Below are 21,776 nucleotides of genomic sequence, written 5' to 3'. Positions count from 1 at the left end.
TAAACAAGGAGAGAAATGAATTACAGTAGATGGGGTAGAGAGAGAAGATGGGAGGGGAGGGGAGGGGGGATAGTAGAGGATAGGAAAGGTAGCAGAATACAACAGTTACTAATAGGGCATTATGTAAAATTGTGGATGTGTAACCGATGTGATTCTGCAATCTGTATTTGGGGCAAAATGGGAGTTCATAACCCACTTGAATCTAATGTATGAAATATGATATGTCAAGAGCTTTGTAATGTTTTGAACAACCAATAAAAAAAATAAATTAAAAAAAAAAGGAATATTGGGCTGAGGGTGTAACTCAGAGGTAGAGTAGTTGCCTAGCATTTGCAAGGTACTAGCACCATAAAAGGAGGAAGAGGAAGAAATATTAATGTGGCTAAATTCCACTGAAAGTTCAGGTAGGATGATTGATAAATAGTGATTGAATTTGGCAAGAAGATGTTAATTGACCTGGAAAAAAGTAGTCTATATATAGGAACAAAATCTGAACTGAACTGGTTTCAAGAGAAAGTAGGAGGAAGGTGGTAGAGATTTTGAGTATCCCACTATTTCAAAGATTTTTGCTGTTTAAGGGTTCAGGCAAATGAAGCAGTAACTGAAATAGGACAGAAGTTCATAGACAGATTTTTTTCAAGATGAGAAATAAGGTGCCAAGTTGATATGGGAATTGGATGATTCTCAACACTGGCTGAATAATGGTATCTACATGAGAGGGAGTTTATTAAGGATGGATGCTCTGGGCACCATGCCACACACCTGTAATCTCAGCTACTCAGGAGGCTGAGGCAGGAGGATTATGAGTTCAAGGTCAGTCTCAACAACATAGTGAAACTGTCTCAAATTAAAACGATTGGAGGTGTAGCTCAGTGGTAGAGCACCCCTGGGTTTGACCTCCATTATCCCCCACCCCCCAAAAAAGGACAAATGCATGAATCTCATGGCAGATCACTTGAATCAGAATCTTTGTTGAGTCCATGGTATCAATATTAAGAGTTCCTTCTATGATTCTAATGTGCATCCAAAGTTGATCTGTTCTTTGCAAATGAGTGAAATTCAAATCTCACCATATGCTTAAACAGTATATTCAACACAGATGAAGAGAAGGGAACAGTAGGCAGATATTACATTGACTGCAACATAAAAATAACAGAAAATAGAAAATATGAAGAATAAAAAAGATTGAGCTGGGCGTGGTGGTGCATACCTGTAATCCCAACAGCTGGGGAGGCTGAGACAGAAGGATTGCATGTTCAAAGCCAGCCTCAGCAAAAGCGAGGTGCTAAGCAACTCAGTGAAACCCTGTCTCTAAATAAAATGCAAAGTAGGGCTGGGGATGTGGCTTAGTGGTCGAGGGCCCCTGAGTTCAATTCCTGGTTACCCCCCCCCTCAAAAAAAGATTGAGACAGAAACTAGAATAAATGGTCCAAGGTACATCTCATAGGGGCTGTATAGAAGAGAGAAAATGGTGAGTAGCAATACTCAAAAGAGATAATGGCAGAGAATTTTCTAGAAATGCTAAATATGTGAATCTTTGTGTTTGTGTGGCTGGGATTGAACCCAGGGCCTGTGCATGCAAGGCAAGGACTCTACCAACTGAGCTATATCCCCAGCCCCTGAATATTTTTAAAAAATTTTTTTTAGATGTTGATGGACCTTTATTTTATTCATTTATTTATATGTAATGCTGAGAATCGAACCCAGTACCTCATACATGCTAGTCAAGCACTCTACCATTGAGCCACAACTCCAGCCTGTGTGAATCTTTTTTTATTTATCTTTTTAGTTATATATGACAGTAGTGTATATTTTGACATATTTATGCAAACATGAAATATATCTTATTAGGATCCCCAGTATAAATATATGAATCTTTTTTATTTTTTAGGAAAAAACATTGAATCCTGAAAGGATAAATGATACTGGATATAGTTTTGTAGAGAACTGAAACCAAAGAGCTCGTGAAAGCAACCAAAAAGGTGAAAACCACACTCAAAACTTCTCAACACCAGTAAGAAGGCAGGAAGGGCTGGGGATATAGCTCAATTGGTAGAGTGCTTTCTTTGCATGCACAAAACCCTGGGTTCAAATCCCAGCAAACACACACACACACACATACACACACAGCAGGAAATTATTTGCTCTAAGAGAATAAGGCAATTAGAACTCTGCATATTCTGGAGTGGTAATGAAATGAAAATGTATTCAAAGACCTGATCATGTTTACACCTTATTTTCTGTTAAAAGAACTAATAAGGGCTGGTGATATAGCTCAGTTGGTAGAGTGCTTACCTCACATGCTGGGTTCCGTCCCCAGCACCATCACACACACAAAAAAAAAATCTAATAAAGGACATATGTCAGGAAAAAGAATAAAAATAGTGGGCAAAATTTTTAAATTGTAGATATATCTAAATTTGCTTTGACTGTATGTATATAACACATTATTGATAATGACTAATTTGACAGGAGCTAAAAACAAGACAGGAAATAGTGAAAAAAATAACAAAAACTTTAATTAGTCCATTAGAAAGCATAAAAGAAGAAAAACACAAAACAAGCAAGGTAAATAGAATGAACAGAAGAAAGTAGAAACTAAATATTTATGATAAAATTAAAAATTAAACATTATTAATCATGATAAATGCACTGAACAGTTTTTTAAAAAACCATCAGATTGAATAAAATATTCAGGTAAACACTGTTGAAAACATAAAGGCACTAAAGTTGAAATTGAGAATGAGAACATGGTAGAGCAACACATATAGGCCCTGGATTTTATTCCCCAGCACACACACACACACACACACACACACAGCAAAAAATGAATGAAAAAAAGTGTTCCATTTGAATGCTAACCAGAAAGTTGATGTCCCCATATTAATATGAAGATAAAATGAGATTTAAGGCCAAAAAATATATTATGGAAACTTCTTAAGATAGAAATAAGTGCAAATTGTAAAGGAGAAGATTGCGCACCACTATGCTCAGAGTATAAAAGGGAAATTTAAAATTATTTTATCTTTTATATTTGAAAAGTGTTTTTTGGCAGGTACGGTATTCCAAGTTGTTAGTTTTTGTTTTCTTTCAATATTTTAAAGATGTTACTCTTCTCCCTTTGTGTTGTTTCAAATGAGAAATCTAATGTTCTGTCTTTATATAACATGCCTTTTGTATTTCCCACCTCTGAGTGCTTTTAAGAGTTATGGTACTTTATTGTTGTTTCCAGAGTCAGGACAGCCTGTTGCCTAGGCTGTCCTCTAATTTTCTGGCCTCAAGTAATCTTCTTGCCTCAGACTTCTAAGTAGTTGGGACAATAGGTGTCTGCTAACACACCAGATTTTTTATAGTAGTTTTGAGCAATTTCATTATGTCACGGTGATATTTTCTTTATGTTTATTGTACCTTGGATTTATTAAGCTTCTTGGATCTATAGGTTTATTGTTTTCACAAAGTTTGGTAAAATTTTGACTATTGTTCTTTATTTCTTTATTTTTTTTTCTGACCACTCTTTCTCTGTCTTGCATTTGAGAGGCTTGAATTGTCTGTATATTAAACTGTTTAAAGTTGTCCCTATTCCCTTGACACTCTTTTATTTTTATTCTTTTTGTTTTATTTTGGATAATTTTAACTGCTGTACCTTCTGCTCTGCAAATATATGGGTATTTTTTAATCTGCTGAAATTCATAACTTTAAAAAAATTTCATTGAGGTTAATATAACAATATAATTTGTCCATTTAGAGTCCACAAATTCACTAGTTATGTGTTCAGAGTTGTGTAATCCTTACTACAGTCTAAAATTAGTGCATTCCATGTAAAGAACCTCCCTGCTCCGTAGCAGTCCATTCCCTTTTTGCCCTCCCCCATCCCTAGGCAATCACTAATCTTTCTATTTATAGATTTTTACTTATTTTTTACTTTTCATATACAGTGATTACCCCTCATCCACATGGGATATGTTCCAAGACCTCCAGTAGATGCCTGAAACTAAGGATAGTACTGAATCCTCTGTATACAATGGTTTTCCTTATATGCTCTACACATTGCCACATAATACCAGAGTTAATCTGCCCTTCCATATTTCATGCCCTGGTGCCTTCTTTGCATCACTTTTATGGTTTGGGGCCATTATTAAGTAAAATAAAGGTTATTTAAATATAAATGCTGCAAGATAATGATAGTCTTCTGATAATAGAGAGTAGTCACCAAGTAACAAATAAGCAATTAATGTGTACAGTGTGGATACACTGGACAAAGAATTCAAGTCTCAGGCAGGACATAGTGAGATGGTGTGAGATTTCATCACATTATTCAGAATAACATGTAATTTAAAACTTAGAAATTGTTTATTTCTGGAATTTTTCCACTTGTATTTTCATGTCACATTTGACCACAAATAACTGAAATCATGGAAAGCAAAACCAAAGGTAAGAGTACTGTTAATGTAAAATATATAACCTATTGTGACTGGCTTCTTTCATTTGGCATAATGTTTTCAAGATTCATCTATGTTTTAACATGTATCAACATTTCATTACCTTTTTTGGCTTTTAATATTCCATTTTATGGATATACCACATTTTGTTTATCTTATTAAATGGTGGGCATTTGGGTAGTTTCCATGCTTTAGCTATTGTGAATAGTACTACTATAAATATTACTTGTGGACAAATTATTTGTGTGGGATGGTGTTTTCAGTTCTCTTGGGCATATATATTACAAGAGAATTATTGGGTGATATGGTAACTCCATGGTTAACTTTGTGATGAACTACCAAACTCTTTTCCAAAATTGCTGTATCATTTTACTTTGCCAGCAGCAGTATATGAGGCTTTCCAGTTTTTTCATGAGTCCCAATTACTTGTTATTATCAGTCTTTTCTATTATAGCCATCAGTAGTAGGTATGAAGTTAGATCTCTTGCTTTTGATTTTTCATTTCCCTGATGACTAATGACATTGAGAATCTTTTGTGTGCTTATCTTGTATTCTTCTTAGGAAAAATGCCTTGTACACTGCCCATTTTAAATTTGGGCTATTTGACATTTTATTGTTGAGTCATAAGGGTTCTTTTTGTATTCTGGATACAGGTTCTTCAATAGATGTGTAGGATTTGCAATTCTTTTCCCCCATTTTGTTGGTATCTTTTCACTTTCTTGATGGTATCCTTGAAAGCACAAAAATTTTTAATTTTGATGAAGTCCAATTTGTTTCTTTGCCTGTGTCATTGGCATATATCTAAGAAATCATTGTCTAACTTGAGGTTACAAAGATTTAGTCTTTTCATTTTAAGAATTTTATAGTTTTAGCCCTTACATTTAGGTGTTTATCCCACTTTCAGTTAATTTTTGTATGTGGTGTGAGGTAGATGATCCAGTTTCATTCTTCTGTATATAAACAGCCAGTTGCTGTCCTTTCCCTGATTAAATTATCTTGGCATTCTTTAGGGATCAGTTGATAAACATTAGAGTGTATTCCTGGGCTCTAAATTCTATTCCATTGAGCATATGTCTATCTTTATGCCAGTACCACACTTTATTTATATCCATTGTATTTTTCATCTCATCTCAGACACTAGTTTTTAATCTATGGAAGTTTGCTGTGAATCTTTTTGTACATTTTCCATTTCTCTACTTGACATTTTGAGTATCTGGAATACAGTTACAATATCCCTTTCTTTTTAATAAAATTAATTCTGAGTAAGTAGGTTTCTGTTGCTTGATTTTGTACCTCATGGATCATGTTTTTCTGTTCTTTGCATATCTGGTAATCTCTGATTGGATTCTGGACATTGTAAATTTTATATTTTTGGATGTTGGATTTTTAAAAAAAAAAAATTTTCCTGTCAGGAAATGGGGTACTGGGGATTGAACCCTGGGGTTGCTTTACCACTGAGCTACATTCTAGCCCTTTTTATTTTTTATTTTGAGACAGAGTCTTAATAGGTTGCTTAGAGCCTCTCACCAAGTTGCTGAGGCTGGCATGGAACTTGCAATCCTCTTGCCTCAGCCTCCTGAGCTGTTGAGATTATACATATGTATTATCACATCTGTTGTTGTTTTTTTTTTTTTTTCTCTCTCTCTTTTTTTTTTTGCAATTTAATCAGTGTGATTAAAACTCTGGTCCTTTTGGGTCTGTCTTAGGATTTGTCAGGCCACTCTGAAGCAGTACTATAAATTCTGTACTACTACTAAGGTAAGACTCTCCTCAGTACTCTACCCAGTGCCCTGTAAATAATGAGTTTTTCCAATCAGGTTATTAAGAACGGCACTGTGTGTGGATACTAGACAGTATTCCTTTCAGATGGTTTCTAATAGTTCTTTCAAATAGTTTCCTCATGTGCATATACTAATCAGTTCTCTGATTCCTTCAGTATTTGAGAGTACTGAAGTTTTTTGCAGATCCCTGGGCTCCTTTTTGTAACTGTCTGTTACATGATATTCTGTCCTTTGAAATCTAGCTACTATCATTGTCCCACCATACTCTCAGCTCCCATCTCTTCAACTCAGGAGTTTGTCAGACTCTACTTCAGGCTCCCTGTCCTAAATCATGTCCTAAGGCAGTGAGAGCAGTTGTGGGATCACTGTCCTTCATTGTCTGATGTCCATTGTCTTGGAAATTCTATTGGAGGATTTTGTTCTTGTTATTTCAAGTGGGAGGGTAAATCTGGCGTGTACATCAGTTTGGCTGGAAGTGGAAACTGTAGCATTGGTTTCAACATCAACAAATTGATGTATCAGTGTTGAATTGGAGAATTCATGAATATACTAATAATTTGGAAAGTGGCATTCTGCACAGTATTTAAAACAGTTGAACTAGAGCTTTACACATTTACTTGGATAAATCTTTAAATTTTTTAAATTTAATATTAAAAGACAAAGGATATGTTCAAGAGCTACCGTGTGTGTGTGTGTGTGTGTGTGTGTGTGTGTGTGTGTGTTTTGGTGGTGATGCTGGGGATTGAACCCAGGGTTCTGTACATGCGGGGCAGGTACTCTACCAACTAAGCTGTATCCCCAGCCCTAAAGAGTTACCTTTTAAAAAGTAATTTCTAAAAATGTACACGCTGGGGCTGGGGCTGGGGCTCAGCGGTAGCACACTTGCCTGGCATGTGTGAGGCTCTGGGTTCAATTCTCGGAACCATGTATCAAGAAATAAAGGTCTGTCGACGACTAAAAAAAAAAAAAAGTACAAACTGCTAGGTGCAGTGGTGCATGCCTGTAATCCCAGCGGTTCAGGAGGCTTTGGCAGGAGAATCGCAAATTCAAAGCTAGCCCCAGCAACAGTGAGGTACTAAGCAACTCAGTGACAGCCTGTCTGGGGATGTGGCTCAGTGGTTGAGTACTCCTCAGTACCAAAAAATAAAGTAAAATTAAAAATGTACAAACTATACATTACCCTTAGAAAATTATTTCTGAGAATGGTAACAATAATTCCATCCTACTGTCTTTGTCAGAGAAGGGAAGGAGGCGGGAGGATAGAGAATGAATTGGGAATGAATTTACAGAGAGGATGCTTCAATTGTATCTATAATATTTTATTTCACTAAAAACAAGGGTCTGGGATTGTGGCTTAGTGGTAGAGCGGTTGCCTAATGTGTGAGGCACTGGGTTCAATTCTCAGCACCACATAAAGAAAGTATTTTCATTCCTATTTAGGATTTTGAAACTGTACTTTTTTAATCTTATTTTTTATGTGTTATATACCATTTTGTAAGGACTGTTGTGTCTTATAAGTTAATAAATATATGTGATATATTTAAGAATTTAAAATGTCATAAATATTGAGAACTCTATAAAGTCAACACATTTTGCGATCTTAAGACCATGTTTAAATTTTAAAGTCCTTACATATAATAAACTATAGGCTTAAATTTTATCATTCTTGAAAATTAGTGGTTTTATCACCTAACAATTTATATTTTCCTCTTAATTGTCTGTGTTTAAAGGAATTGGGGAACAAATATAAAGGACTTTTGTGTATTGTATAGTGCAAGGCAATGCAAACACTAATAAATGTTAATTCTTTTTTTTTTTTTTTTTTTTTTTCACCCTCTCTGTTCCCTCATTCTCTACCTTTTGGTTCTTCTTAGTCTTTGCTGCAGATCTGGATTTTAGTGTGGAAGTGAGTTTAAAATTTGACACATGTGTTTCTAGAGCTGTATTATCATTTGACCATTGTTATTTCTTACAGCAGTCAACAGTAAATTTAAAGCTAGACATTTTCTTGGTACATTTGCTTGACACTTTATTCTCTTGAAAATTTCCTTTAGTTTCTTGAAATGTCATGCTCTCCTAATTTCCCCCCTAGTGTCTTAGTTTTCTTTGACCAACTAATCCTTAAATTTATACTCTATCCTTGGCCCTCTAACTATATATTCATTCTTTCTTGGCAGTTCCACTCTCCTTACATATCAGGCATTTAAAGAGAACATCAGTATTCATTTTACATAATATTTGTTTTATTTTTTGGAGGATTTTTTTTTTCTTTTTGGTAGTGCTGGAGATTGAACCCAGGGCCTTGTGCATGTGCGGCACACACTCTATCAACTGAGTTATATCCCCAGCTCTTGGGGAGGAATTTTTGTGAAGTTTTAAGGAAGTTTTAAGTTTGATTGGGGTAGAATATAAGTATAGAATTAATGCTTTTTCTAAAAGTGTATTTACACAGTTGTATAATTATCACCACAATCTAGTTTTAGTGTATTTCTATCACTCTGAAAAGATTGTTTATGCCCATTTGTAATTGGTCACAGTTTTACTAGCTTTTCCCCCAATTTTTTTGTATTAAAATATTATACAACATCAAATTTGCCATTTTAAATATACAATTCGGGGCTTTAAGTACATTTACAGTGTGGTGTAGTTATCACCACTATCCATTTTCAGAACTTTTTCTTTATCCCAGGGACTGTTTTCATTAAACAATAATTCCTTATTTCCCCACTACCACCCCAATAGCTGATACTTGTATTCTACTTTTTAATTCTGTGTACTTTATGTAAGTGAAACTGTACATTCATCCATGTTACATTGGATTTTGAGGCATTTATGACTGAGTGCATGAAGCCGAGATACCTCAGTTATGACAAAAGTAGGCATGGGAAAATTGGTCAAGGTTCTCAAGCCATCAGTTGGGAAAGATTACTTACCTCAGACATTAAAATATCTGGATTCTGGTTTCTCTTAATTTGAAGTACAGCGGCTTCCTCCTTGTACCATTGGAGCATGAGGGGAAATGATTTGAACTACTTTCAGCTGCTTGCATAATTACTAGTTCAAGAAGCCAGGGTAATAATGGCAACCCAAAACTTCATTGCGGGTTTTTGTTTTTGTTTTTGTGTTTTTTGGTAGTTGTAGATGAACAGAATGCCTTTATTTATTTTTATGTGGTGCTAAGGATCGAACCCAGCGCCTCACACATGCAAGGCAAATGCTGTGCTATTGAGCCACAGCCACAGCCCCCATTCCAGTTATTTTATTATTTTGTTGTTTTATTATATACATTCTGTGCTCATGAATATAATTTATGGCAAAACCAAACACTGTAATGAATTAATTTACATTTGTATGTCTTTTTAAAATATTTTTATCAGTTATTGATGGACTTTTGTTTTATTTAGTTATTTATAGGTAGTGCTGAGAATCAAACCCAGTACCTCATATCTGCTAGGCAAGCTCTACCACTGAATCATAATCCTCCACTTCCCTTTTTATTTTTTATTTTGATACAGGGTCTCACTAGGTTACTTACAGCCTTGCTAAATTACTAAGTCCGGCTTCAAACTTTCGATCCTCCTGCCTCAGCCTCCTGAGTCACTCACTGGGATTACAGGTTGGGATTACAAGTGTGCTCCACCGCACCTGGACTCATTCCATTTCTCTCTCTCTCTCTTTTTTTTAAACATTTATTTTTTTAGTTTTAGGTAAATACAGTATCCTTATTTTATATTTATGTGGTGCTGAGGATCGAACCCTGTGCCTCATGCATGCTGGGCACACTCTACCACTGAGCCACAACCCCAGACCCTTCATTTGTATATCTTGCTGTGTACTTTTCTAAAAGTACTTTTTGCATTTAGGTGTCTAGTCAGTTGAGCAACAGTCTTTGCTCACCCTCTGCAATTCCCTATTCTATTCTCAGTTATTTCTTGATTGAGTTACCTAAGACGTGCACCACCGCACCTTTGAAGTTTAAGGTTTTTATGTGTCTTATATAAGATAATGGGACATGATGGGTTAAAATAGTTACCATACCACTCAGCAATTTTTCTCCTAGTTATATACTCAAGAGAATTGAAAATATTATGTCCACAAAAACCTTATCGATGCCTGGGCTCCGTGGTGCATGCCTGTAATCCCAGCAACTTGGGAGGCTGAGGCAGAAGAATAGTGAGTTCAAAGCCAGCCTCAGCAAAAGTGAGGTGCTAAGCAACTCAATGAGACCCTGTCTCTAAATAAAATAGAAAATAGGGGATTGGGATTGTGGCTCAGTGGTTGAGCACTTGCCTGGCATGTGTGAGGCACTGGGTTTGATTCTCAGCATCGCATATAAATAAATGTTTAAAATAAAGGTTATCAGCATCTAAAAAATATTATATATATATACACACACACGCACACACAAAATGTGGCTCAGTGGTGGAGTGCCCCTGAGTTCAATCCTCGGTGCCCCCCCATAAAAAATCTTATTTATGAATGTTCAGAGCAATATTATTCATAATAGCAAAAAGTGAAAACAGCCCATTTGTCTACCAGTTGATGAACAGATAAAATGTGATAGTCATACAATGAAGTACTACTTAGACTTAAAAAAGAAATAGATCTTAATGGTAGAGCTCTTGCTCTACTGGGTTTGATCCCCAGTACTTAAGGGCAGGAGGGATATAGTAATAATATAATGCTAATAACAATATGAATGAGCCTTGAAAACAATGGTGAATTAAAGAAGCCCCTCACAAAAGACTGTGTACTCTGTGATTTGTATGAAGAGTTCAGAAAGGGCAAATATGGAGACAGAAAGTAGGTTCATTGTTCTCTAGGTCTAGAGTGGATAATGTGAGGGAACAATGGAGTGACTACTGATGGGCATGGGGTTTGTTCTGTTGTTGTTGTGTTGGGGGGGTAATTAAAAATGTTCTAAAATTGTGGTGATATTTGCACAGTGTGAAACTACTAAAAATCATCTGCTTGTGCACTTTAAGTAAATTGTATGGAAAGTGAATTATACCTTGATAAAGCTATTCTTCAAAAGAGGGAATTAGTGAATATTACCCACCGATTCACAGTTTGGGTTTTGTTTTGTTAATTTTAGAGGGCTTGATATCTTTATTTTTATATGGTGCTGAAGATCAAACCCAGTGCCTCATGCATGTTAGGCGAGCATTCTACCCTGAGCCACATCCCCAGCCTCCTGACTTTTTATCTGGTCTCTAGAAGATATATTTTCTCTTATTAGAAATTTTGTTTATCCTTTTTTTCCTTCCCATTATAACAGGGGGTTGGCGGATGGAATCAGCCCTTATTTTGCCTTGAACTACAGTTTTCTTTGCAAGAGAACCAGTTTATGTTGGTAGTCTTTTCTGTCCTGTTGCTACTTGAGTCTGAATTTTTGAACCCATCTCATACCTCACATGTGAAAGGCATGTCCCTAGGGCATAGAGATCAAATTTTGTTGAGTACCTTCTAAGTACTCCATTTTTACAGATGAATTTGAGACTTGAAGAGGAAAGGAACTTAACCTGGTAAAATTCAGTAGGGTTTGAACCTGTTTTTATCACTCAAAAAGGTTTTTTTTCCAGTTCATCATTGCTATTTTCTACAAGGACAATAGCCCAAAATTTGAAGATGTTGGAGAAAATCTAAATCTGCCTTTAGATTTTATTAGTATAAAAAAATCAAAATGAAGCCAGGTGTGGTGATGCACTCCTGTAATCCCAGCACCTTCAGAGGCTGAGGCAGGAGGATGAATCACAGGTTCAGAGCCAGCTTCAATAACTTAGTGAGGCTGTAAACAATTGAGCAAGACCCTGTCTCAAAAATAAAAAAAGGGACGGGGATGTGGCTCAGTGGTTAAGTGCCCTTGGGTTCAATCCCTAGTACAAAATAAGAAGAAAAGAGGGCTGGGGCTGTAGTTCAGTGGCAGATGCTTGCCTAGCATGCGTGAGGCACTGGGTTCTATTCTCAGCACCATATAAAAATAAACAAAATATAAAGGCATTCTGTCCATCTACGACTTCAAAAAAATATTTAAAAAAAATAAGAAAAGGAAGGTGATGATAATTTTGCCTTGAATAATTTTGCTGTGTGAGTAGAGAAAATATTTTTAACAGACTAAGTGCAAGAATTCTTCATTAAGAAAAGCAAAATATCTTTAAGATTTTGAATTTGTATTTTGTGTGTTGTGTGGGGGGAGGGTGGGAGGGTTACTGGGAATTGAACCCAGGGCCTTGAGCGTGCTAAGTAAGCTCCCTACCATTGTGCAGTTTCCTTAGCCCTTGAATTTTTATCTATATAGAACTAGGACAAAGAACAACAGGCCCTTCTGGTATTTGGAATATCCAAACAACTAAGGTTTCCCAGTAGATGCCCTTTGTCTAGTTCATCTTTCTCCTATTTCTCCACCCCTAAAATAGGGCAATTAGCTGGGCATGGTGATACATATCTATAATCCAAGCTACTGGGGAAGCTGAGGCAGGAGGATTGGAAGTTTGAGGCTAGTCTTGGCAACTTAGCAAGACCCTATCTCAATATAAAAAAGGCTAGGGGTATAGCTCAGTGGTAGAGTGCTTCTGGATTCAGTCATCAATTAAAAAAATAAATAAATAAAAAGCTGGGGGGGGTGCTGGGGATGTGGCTCAAGCCATAACGCACTTGTCTGGCATGCACAGGGCACTGGGTTTGATCCTCAGCACCATATAAATATTTAAAAAATACAGATATTGTGTCCACCAAAAACTGAAAAATAAATATTAAAAATTTCTCTCCTTTTTTTAAAAAGAATTTTTAATATTTATCTTTCAGTTTTCGGTGGACACAACATCTTTATTTTATTTTTATGTGGTGCTGAGGATCGAACCCAGCGCCCCGCGCATGCCAGTCGAGCGCGTTACCGCTTGAGCCACATCCCCAGCCCCTCTCTTCTCTCTCTTTAAAAAAAAAAAAAAAAAGTCCTATCAAACATAGGCTTGGGTGAACTAAGGAACTTTCCAGTCATAGAATACTCTTTTCCAGGGTGCTGGGGCTGTAGCTCAGTGGTAGAGTGCTTGCCTCACGGGTGTGAGGCCCCGGGTTTGATCCTCAGCACACATAAAAAATAAATAATAAAGATATTGCGTCCATCTACAACTAAAAAAATATTTTTTAAAAAATAATACTCTTTTCCAGAAGAAAAATTTGGTATGAGAACTAAAACAGAAGTATCTGACTTAAAGTATGCATGCAGAGTTACTTTCAGTATTAATTTTTTTGAGTTATAAGATTCCTAACGGACCTTCAGGGTGAGTGTAGAGTTTGGCTTTAAGTGTCTGTTACAGGAAAGGTTTTGATAACTACAGTGTAGTTGAAGTTCACTTTCATTGTTAAAGTTGACTGGAGAAATCTCATTTGTGTCTCAAAAAAAATAAAAAGGGCTGGTATGTAGCTATTGGTAAATCAACCCCTGGGTTCAATTCCCAGTACCCCACCTCCTGCCAGGGGGAGAAAAAAAAAAAGAATTTAAAAAAAATCCAACATCCAAAAATATAAAATTAACAATGTCCAGAATCTAATCAGAGATTACCAGATATGCAAAGAACAGCACAACATCCATGAGGTACAAAATCAAGCAACAGAAATCTACTTACTTATAATTAATTTTATTAAAATTAAAGGGCCTTTTAAAGAGATATTGTGACTGTATTCCAGATACTCAAAATGTCAAGTAGAGAAGTGGAAAATATACAGAAAGATTCACGGCAAACTTAAAAACTAGTGTCTGAGATGAAAAATACAGTGGATATAAATAAAATGTGGTACTGGCATAAAGTTAGACATATGCTCAATGGAATAGAATTTAGAGCCCAGGAATACACTCTAATATTTATCAACTGATTCCCAAAGAATGCCAAGATAATTTAATCAGGGAAAGGACAGCAACTGGCTGTCTATATGCAGAAGAATGAAACTGGATCATCTATCTCACACCACATTCAGAAATTAAGTAAAAGTGAGGTAAATACCTAAATGTAAGGACTAAAACTATAAAATTCTTAAAATGAAAAGAGTAAATCTTTGTAACCTCAAGTTAGACAATGATTTCTTAGATATATACCAATGACACAGGCAAAGAAACAAATTGAACTTCATCAAAATTAGGGCTGGGGTTGTGACTCAGCGGTAATATAGATGTTACAAGACAGTATAGTGTGGGAAGCTAGCTCAGTTAACTTTTGAATTTACACATATATGTACATTTTAGGAATGGTGGCTAGCAGTGTAGCTCAGAGATAGAGCTCTTGCTTAGCCTCTGTGAGGCCATGAGTTTGATCCCCAGCACCACCAAAGAAAAAAGATTCTTCTTAATAATTTTACCACTCCACTCTCTTCCCTTATGGACTGTTTAAAGGACTTTATTCTGATCTCACTTGTGTTTTTCTTTCCATAGTATGGATAGAATGACAGAAGATGCTCTTCGACTGAATCTTTTGAAGCGAAGCTTGGACCCAGCAGATGAGCGAGATGATGTCCTGGCAAAACGACTGAAAATGGAGGGGCATGAGGCCATGGAACGTCTGAAAATGTTGGCACTGCTCAAAAGGAAGGATTTGGCAAATCTTGAGGTGCCACATGAGTTACCCACCAAACAGGATGGCAGTGGTGTCAAGGGTTATGAAGAAAAACTCAATGGGAATCTCAGGCCTCATGGAGACAACAGAACTGCTGGAAGGCCAGGCAAAGAAAACATCAATGATGAGCCTGTGGATATGAGTGCTAGACGGAGGTATGGCTCAGTTTAGCAGCCTCCAGAGATAGGGTCTTCTCATAAACTAAGCCTTTGAAAACAGAATGAATTCAAATGAGGGTGTTTTTCATCCCACAATTCTTAAAAGAAGATATATCTTACCAGAATTCCTCCTTTTTTGTAATTGAACCTAGGTGTCTCATATTTACTTATACCATGCTGAGATGATCATAGTTCTTACCTTTAAAATGGTCATTTCAGGATGAAAGGGAGCACTAGAGAGTTGATAGCCCAATTAATATACACCTTCATTCTAAGTTTATGGCAGTATGAAGAAGGAAAAAAGCAGTCTTTCCTTCAGATCATTCCAGAAGTTTTAGGATCTTTTTATTATGGAGTCTCAGCTTTTGTTACATCAAAAAGCATGGTCCTGGCTTTTCTTATGTCAGAAAATCTTCATGTGGCAAGTTTCTACATTCTTACTTTGTGCCACTTTTTCCATTTCTAAATATGCCTATGCATATACATTCCTTTAAACACACATACTCATATTCTCACTTTAGCTCTGTTACACACACAAACACTTTTACAGACCTTTTTTCTTGGTGTTTGTCAAGGTTGATTACTTGACACTAGAGCACATGTTAAGGGAAGTTACCTGGAGCTGGCTGAGTGTTGAATCAGCCTGGACAGTGGATCACAGAGTAGGCAACCCTAGTTTTTGTTTTTGTTTTTGGTGCTGGGGATTGAACCCAGGGCTTTATGCTGGCAACCCTAGTTTTAAGAATATTTAGGGTGGGGCTGGGGATGTGGCTCAAGCGGTAGCACGCTCACCTGGCATGCGTGTGGCCCAGGTTCGATCCTCAGCACCACATACAAACAAAGATGTTGTGTCTGCCAAAAACTGAAAAATAAATATTGAAAATTTTCTCTCTCAAAAAAAAAAAAAAAAAAAAAGAATATTTAGGGTGGTTTTTTTTTTTGGTTTTGTTTTGTTTTTTTTTTTTTTATTCTTTTATTAGTACATTATTTAAATTGGTGCTTCTTAGATGTTCATAAAAGTGAGATTCCTCATAGTGTATTTATACATATACAGAGCATAATTTTGTCAAACTCATTGTGCATTGCCTTTTCTGTCTTGTCCTGCCACCCTCTCCCTCATTTTCCTCCTACTCTAGTCTCATAAGATTGAACCCTCTCCCTCCCCCTCACTTTGCTCTAGCTTCCATATATGAGAGAAAACATTGAACCTTTGATTTTCTGAGTCCAACTTTTTTGGGGGGTACTCAAGATTGAACTCGGGGGCACCCAGCCACTGAGCCACATGCCCATCCCTATTTTTTATATTTTATTTAAAGACAGGGTCTCACTGAATTGCTTAGCACCTTGCTTTTTCTGAGACTGGCTTTGAACTTTCAATTCTCCTGTCTCAGCCTCCTGAACTGCTAGGATTACAGGCGTGCGCCACCATGCCTGGCTTCAGTAACACTCAGTGTTTTTAGTGCAGAGCCAGGTACAGTGGTACATCCCTGTAATCCTGGTAACTCAGGCATCTGAGGCAGGAAGATTTCAAGGTAAAGTTCAGCCTCAGCGTGATCCTGCCTCAAAATAAACTGGGTTGGGGATGTGACTCAGTGGTAAAGCATTCCTGGGTTCAATCCCCAGTTACACCCTCCCCCAAATTAAAATAATAAATAAAGAGGACTAGGAATGTAGCTCAGTGGTAAAGCATCCTTGGATTCAGTCCCCAGTAGCAAGAAGAAAGAAAAAAGTTTGGAAACAGCTAATAGACATGAGAATTCCTCTTCAATGTTGACTTGTCCTCCAAAAGGTCTTGCTGACTTTGTCCTAGACTGATGCAAAGCAAGATTTTTAAGATGGTGGACTAATGGAGACGGAAGAAGAAAGGAGAGGTTATAACCTTAGATGAGTTTCTTTGCTTTTTAATGTTTACTTGTAAGTCTTGTCCCAGGACTGTATTTTAAATCACATCACATGAGGGAACATTATTCTTGGTAATAGTATTAAAAACCCTTTGTAAACCTTAGATAAACTCCCTAATGGTTCTGGAATAGGAGAAAAGTCCTTGGAAGTTATAGGTAGTATCAATGGAATATTATGTTAAGTAGATTAATCTTTAGCTCTTTGGAACAAAAGGAATTGGGTGAATGAGATCATATAACTGAACAACTCACTTGCCCTTAATCATTCTTACTCTTCTGGAATAAGTGGCTAAAATCCATTTCGTTGGGGAAGAAGAAGAGGCAAAATGCTAGGTAGATTCCTCACATGTGAAACTGAAACCCTTAAGTGCATTTTCATAGACAGATTTTGGTAAAATCTTAGGGCTGTTGGAATTAAACTGTATTATATATACATTATATGTTAAAAAGTCAGACTTGGGGGTTGAGGATGTAGCCCAATAATAGAGCATCTAAAAGAAAGAAAATTGATTTGTTCTTGAAAACCCAAACATTGTATTAATTTTCTTTTCCAATGATGAACTTTTGAAACATAATCCTTTAAAGCTGGGGATTCCAGGTATATGGACAGCTATTTCCATTGGCTCCAAGCTGTTCTCTAAAAATGAACAAAATTAATCAATTCCCATGAAGAACAACTATGGAATAAAAGGAAGAAATAAATTGAAAGCAGAAAGAAGGAGAAATTTTTAACATGAGAGTTATATCATAACTGCCTGCATATATTCTTTTGCCATTAGTTGGACAAGTTATAATATCTATGAATTTATAGGTATCTATATTTATATCTATAAATATTTGTGAAACCAGTACTATACATATTTTGGAATGCTAGAGAAACAACAGTTCTCTTTCTTTTTAGTTGGTTTTACTATGGGAGTAAGAATTAGGAGCTTTATAGCTTCTGAGTCATAAGTGATGTTCATTAGCAACTTGGACTTTGAATAATCTCTCACTGATAGGGAAGATTTCATCCTTAAGAAACTCAAATAGGGCTGGGGATGCATGCATAAGATGCTGAGTATAATTCCCAACACTATAAAAAACAAATATTATAAATCATAGATACATTTGGGAAAGGAACAAAGTAATTTTTTTCTCTGCAGTGTTTAAGAAATGTGCTTAGAATTCCAGGTGAAACTTTTTAAAAATTGAGGAACAAGACCTGACTTGGGCTTTGCCTTGTCTATATTATCTAATGTGAGTCTGATTGTATCTGGGACTAAATATCATTTTGGGTGGCTCTCAGATGTAACTTTCTGATAATGTCATACAATTTCAAAATCTCCGTCCAGAAATGTCTCTGCCTTTCTTGGGACTGAACAGTCTCGTCAGTAGTCGTTAACATTAATTTGAACAAGGAATATTGATTTTTTTTTTTTTTTTTTTTGCAGTGCTTAGGGATCAAAACAAAGCCCTCATACTTGTGCTAGACAAGCACTATACCACTGATCTACATCCTCTATCCAAAGAAAATTGTTTTACTCTTAGAAACAGTTTTCTGTAATGTCTGTGTCTAGCCAGAACCAGAATTTTTATGTTTAGTTTAAGACAAGGTCTCACTAAGTTGCCCATACTGGTCTTGAACTTGGATCCTCCTGGCTTAGTCTCCCAAGTAGCTGGGATTACACATGTGTGATACTACACTTGATTTAGGGCCACGGTTTTTTAAGTCTTCTGAATTGGGCACAATGGTATGCACCTCCAATCCCAGCTATTTGAGATGCTGGGGCAGGAGGATTGTTTGAGCTCAAAAGTTTGAGGATATCTGCCAATATAGAGAAACCAGGTCTCGGGGGAGAGGCTACTTACTGGTGATGGCAAATCAAGGAGAGAATGGGAATTCTTCTGTTACTCAAAATTCACCCATTTTAATCTTAGGGGTAAGGGTAGGAAGGAATATAGAAACGATAAGTAATGATATGCCTTGGCACATCCCTGTAATTCCAGCAACTCTGGAGGCTGAGGCAGGAGGATTATAAATTCATGGCCAACCTGAACAACTTAGGTGGCTGTCTCAAAAAAAAAAAAAAAAAATAGTTGGGGTTGCAGCTTAGTGGTAGAGCACACCCAGGTTCAATCCATAGTTCCAAAATAGAAATGATAAGTAAATCACACAAAGAAATGAATTTTTATTTAGGACTGACCAGTACTCCAAGAATTTGGGATTAGAAAATGGAAAGCTCTTTTCTCCCTCTAGTGGCTTCTTTCTCTGTAACTCTGCATTCTTGGTTTGTAGTTGAAAGCAATCCAGGCTTAATAGTTCACAAGATAGTTATTCTCACTCTGTCCTCCTGTTCTTTCCTCATCTAAACTTGGTTGACTTTAATAACTCAGATGTATCCTATTGAGAAATTAAATGCTCATTCTATCTATCAGATATGCTTTGTTCAGAAGGCTTCCAAGGGCTGGGAGCATAGCTCAGTGGCAAAGCACTTACCTTCCTTGAAAAGGGCCCTCAGTTCAATCCCAGCAATACAGAAAACACCACTTCCATATCCCAAAAGTAACTGAGACAAGAGAAATCACAGAGAAATGATGGAACTGTAGAATATTATACTAAGTAAAATAAGCCAATCCCAAAGAACCAAATGTTTTCTCTGATACGCAGATTCTAATTCACAATGGGGTGGGGGTGTGTAGAATAGAGGTACTTTGGGCTAGACAGGGGAGAGTGAAGAGAGAAGAGGGTAGGAATGATAGGGTATAATGTCAGATTCATTCTACTGTGTGCATATATGATTACATGACCTGTGTCACTCTACATCATGTACAACCAGAAGAATTAGAATTACACTCCATTTATGTCTGGTGTGTCAAAAAGCATTCTACTGTCATGTATAACTAATTAGAACAAATTTTAAAATTTGCTATAGACCTATGTGCTCCCAGGACAGTCTCAAAAAGTAGAGTCTGGGAATTGATCTTGGAAATGAAAAGAGAATTAGAAGATATAGTCAATAATTTGGATCTAAGGCAATTAAGAGTTTCCAGGATTCTAGATGTTAAGCACTAAGTGCCATTATTCATTACTTTAAAGAAAAAAGGCTAACCCCAGCTTGTCTAAGAAATAAGATTAGGGGCTGGAGATGTGGCTCAAGCGGTAGCGCGCTCACCTGGCATGCGTGCGGCCCAGGTTCGATCCTCAGCACCACATACAAAGATGTTGTGTCCGCCATATACTAAAAAATAAATATTAAAATTCTCTCTTCCTTTCTCTCACTCTTTCTTTAAAAAAAAAAAGAAAGAAAGAAGATTAGGGGCTGGGGTTGTGGCTCAGCAGTAGAGCGCTCACCTGGCATGTGCGAGGCCCTGGGTTCCATCCTCAGTACCACATATAAATAAAATAAAGGTATTGTGTCAACTACAACTAAAAAATATTAAAAAAAAAAAAGGAAGAAGAAGAAATAGGGTTAGGAATATGAGCCAATGTGAAAGATTTAGATGTCAAAGTAATTTCTGGTCAGTTTCTTTCTGGGGGAGAGTGCTACGTAATACTCTAGAAAGTCAATGTGTTTTACTTCTGGAGGGTCCGTCCTTTCCCAGAAGATTGTAGACTTTATAATCGGCAGTGTTCATATTCTCAAGCCACGAACAACACCTTTTGCCTACTCTTCAGTACCTCCTCTTAACGGGATAGACTGTCGTTGGAGTTTTCACATATCCTCCTTTCCTATAAGCCCTAGGTTAGCCAGGACCATGTTGTTGTTGTTATAATGAGCTGCTTCTTTATCAGCTATCATCCGTACCCATGATAGATGGCTAGGCTCTAACATCTTTCCACTGTCTTCCCTGTAGGACTGTTTCCATTTTGAGCCTCCCTGTAACTCACAATAGCCCAAAGGAGAGTTAGATTAAAATTAAAATCTGTGACAAAAACATTTATCTCTTATACCTAATTCCTTGTATCTTTGTGCTTGAATCCTCTGTAAGGAATTTTTTTTTAAATAAATTTTTGTAGTTGTTGATAGACCATTATTTTTTATTTATTCATACACAGTGCTGAGAATCAAAGCCAGCGCCTCACACATGCCTGGCAAATACGCCACAGCCCCAACCCCTTCTATGAGGAATTTAGATGAGGAAAATGCCTTGCTAAGATTTTTGTTGTTGTTGTTGTTATTGTTTTAAATGTTTTTTAGTTGTTGATGGACCTTAATTTTATTTATTTATATGTAGTGCCAAGAATCAAACCCATTGCCTCACACATGCCAGGCACGTGCTCTTGCACTGAACTACAACCCTAGCCCCTTTTGCCATCACATTTTGGTATCCTAGGAGTTCAGTGTCCCAGACCTTGGATTCTCTTGGATTTTTTTTGTTCAGTGTAGGGAAAAAAAAAAAAAAAAATTCTGTTAACTTTTTTATTAAACCTTCAATGTTGAAAATGCTGTAATTTTTCCTTTTCTTGTCTAGTGAGCCAGACCGAGGAAGGCTAACTCCCTCTCCAGATATCATTGTTTTGTCTGACAATGAGGCTTCCAGTCCTCGTTCGAGCTCCCGAATGGAAGAAAGACTCAAAGCAGCAAACCTGGAGATGTTTAAGGTAAAAGGAAAGATTTATTTCCAGCTCCTTCTACTCTATTTAATTCTGTAAGAGTCCTAGTTTTCTTTTTGTTTGTTTGTGGTACTAGGAATTGAACCTAGGAGTATTGTTCCACTGACATACTTATTTAGAGACAGGGCTTGCTAAATTGCCAAGGTTGGCCTCAGTTTTGTGATCTCCCTGCTTCAGCCTCCTGCGTAGCTGGGATCACAGGCATGTGCCATCACTCCTGGCCCTACTTTTGTTTTTCACTGTTTACTTTTTTTTTTTTTTTTAAGAATGAGAGAGAGAGAGAGACATTTTTAA

The 21,776-nt window shown here is 36.7% G+C and overlaps 1 protein-coding gene across 3 annotated transcripts in view; it reads left to right on the top strand.

The window, feature by feature from the left end:
- The window catches only part of Gatad2b (GATA zinc finger domain containing 2B), a 96,805-nt gene that overhangs the window by 63,841 nt on the left and 11,188 nt on the right, over positions 1–21,776 (top strand). For all 3 annotated transcript variants that reach the window (XM_076861975.1, XM_076861973.1, XM_076861974.1), the window contains exons 2-3: positions 14,646–14,981; positions 21,341–21,470. In XM_076861975.1, coding sequence (XP_076718090.1) covers positions 14,647–14,981; positions 21,341–21,470 — 465 coding nt within the window. In that variant the 5' untranslated portion in view covers position 14,646. The remainder of the gene's footprint in view (positions 1–14,645; positions 14,982–21,340; positions 21,471–21,776) is intronic.

The sequence above is a fragment of the Callospermophilus lateralis genome, chromosome 7 (assembly GCF_048772815.1).
Source record: "Callospermophilus lateralis isolate mCalLat2 chromosome 7, mCalLat2.hap1, whole genome shotgun sequence".
NCBI lineage: Eukaryota > Metazoa > Chordata > Mammalia > Rodentia > Sciuridae > Callospermophilus > Callospermophilus lateralis.
Note: the sequence above shows the minus strand (reverse complement) of the source record. Positions and strands in the feature narration are given on the sequence as shown.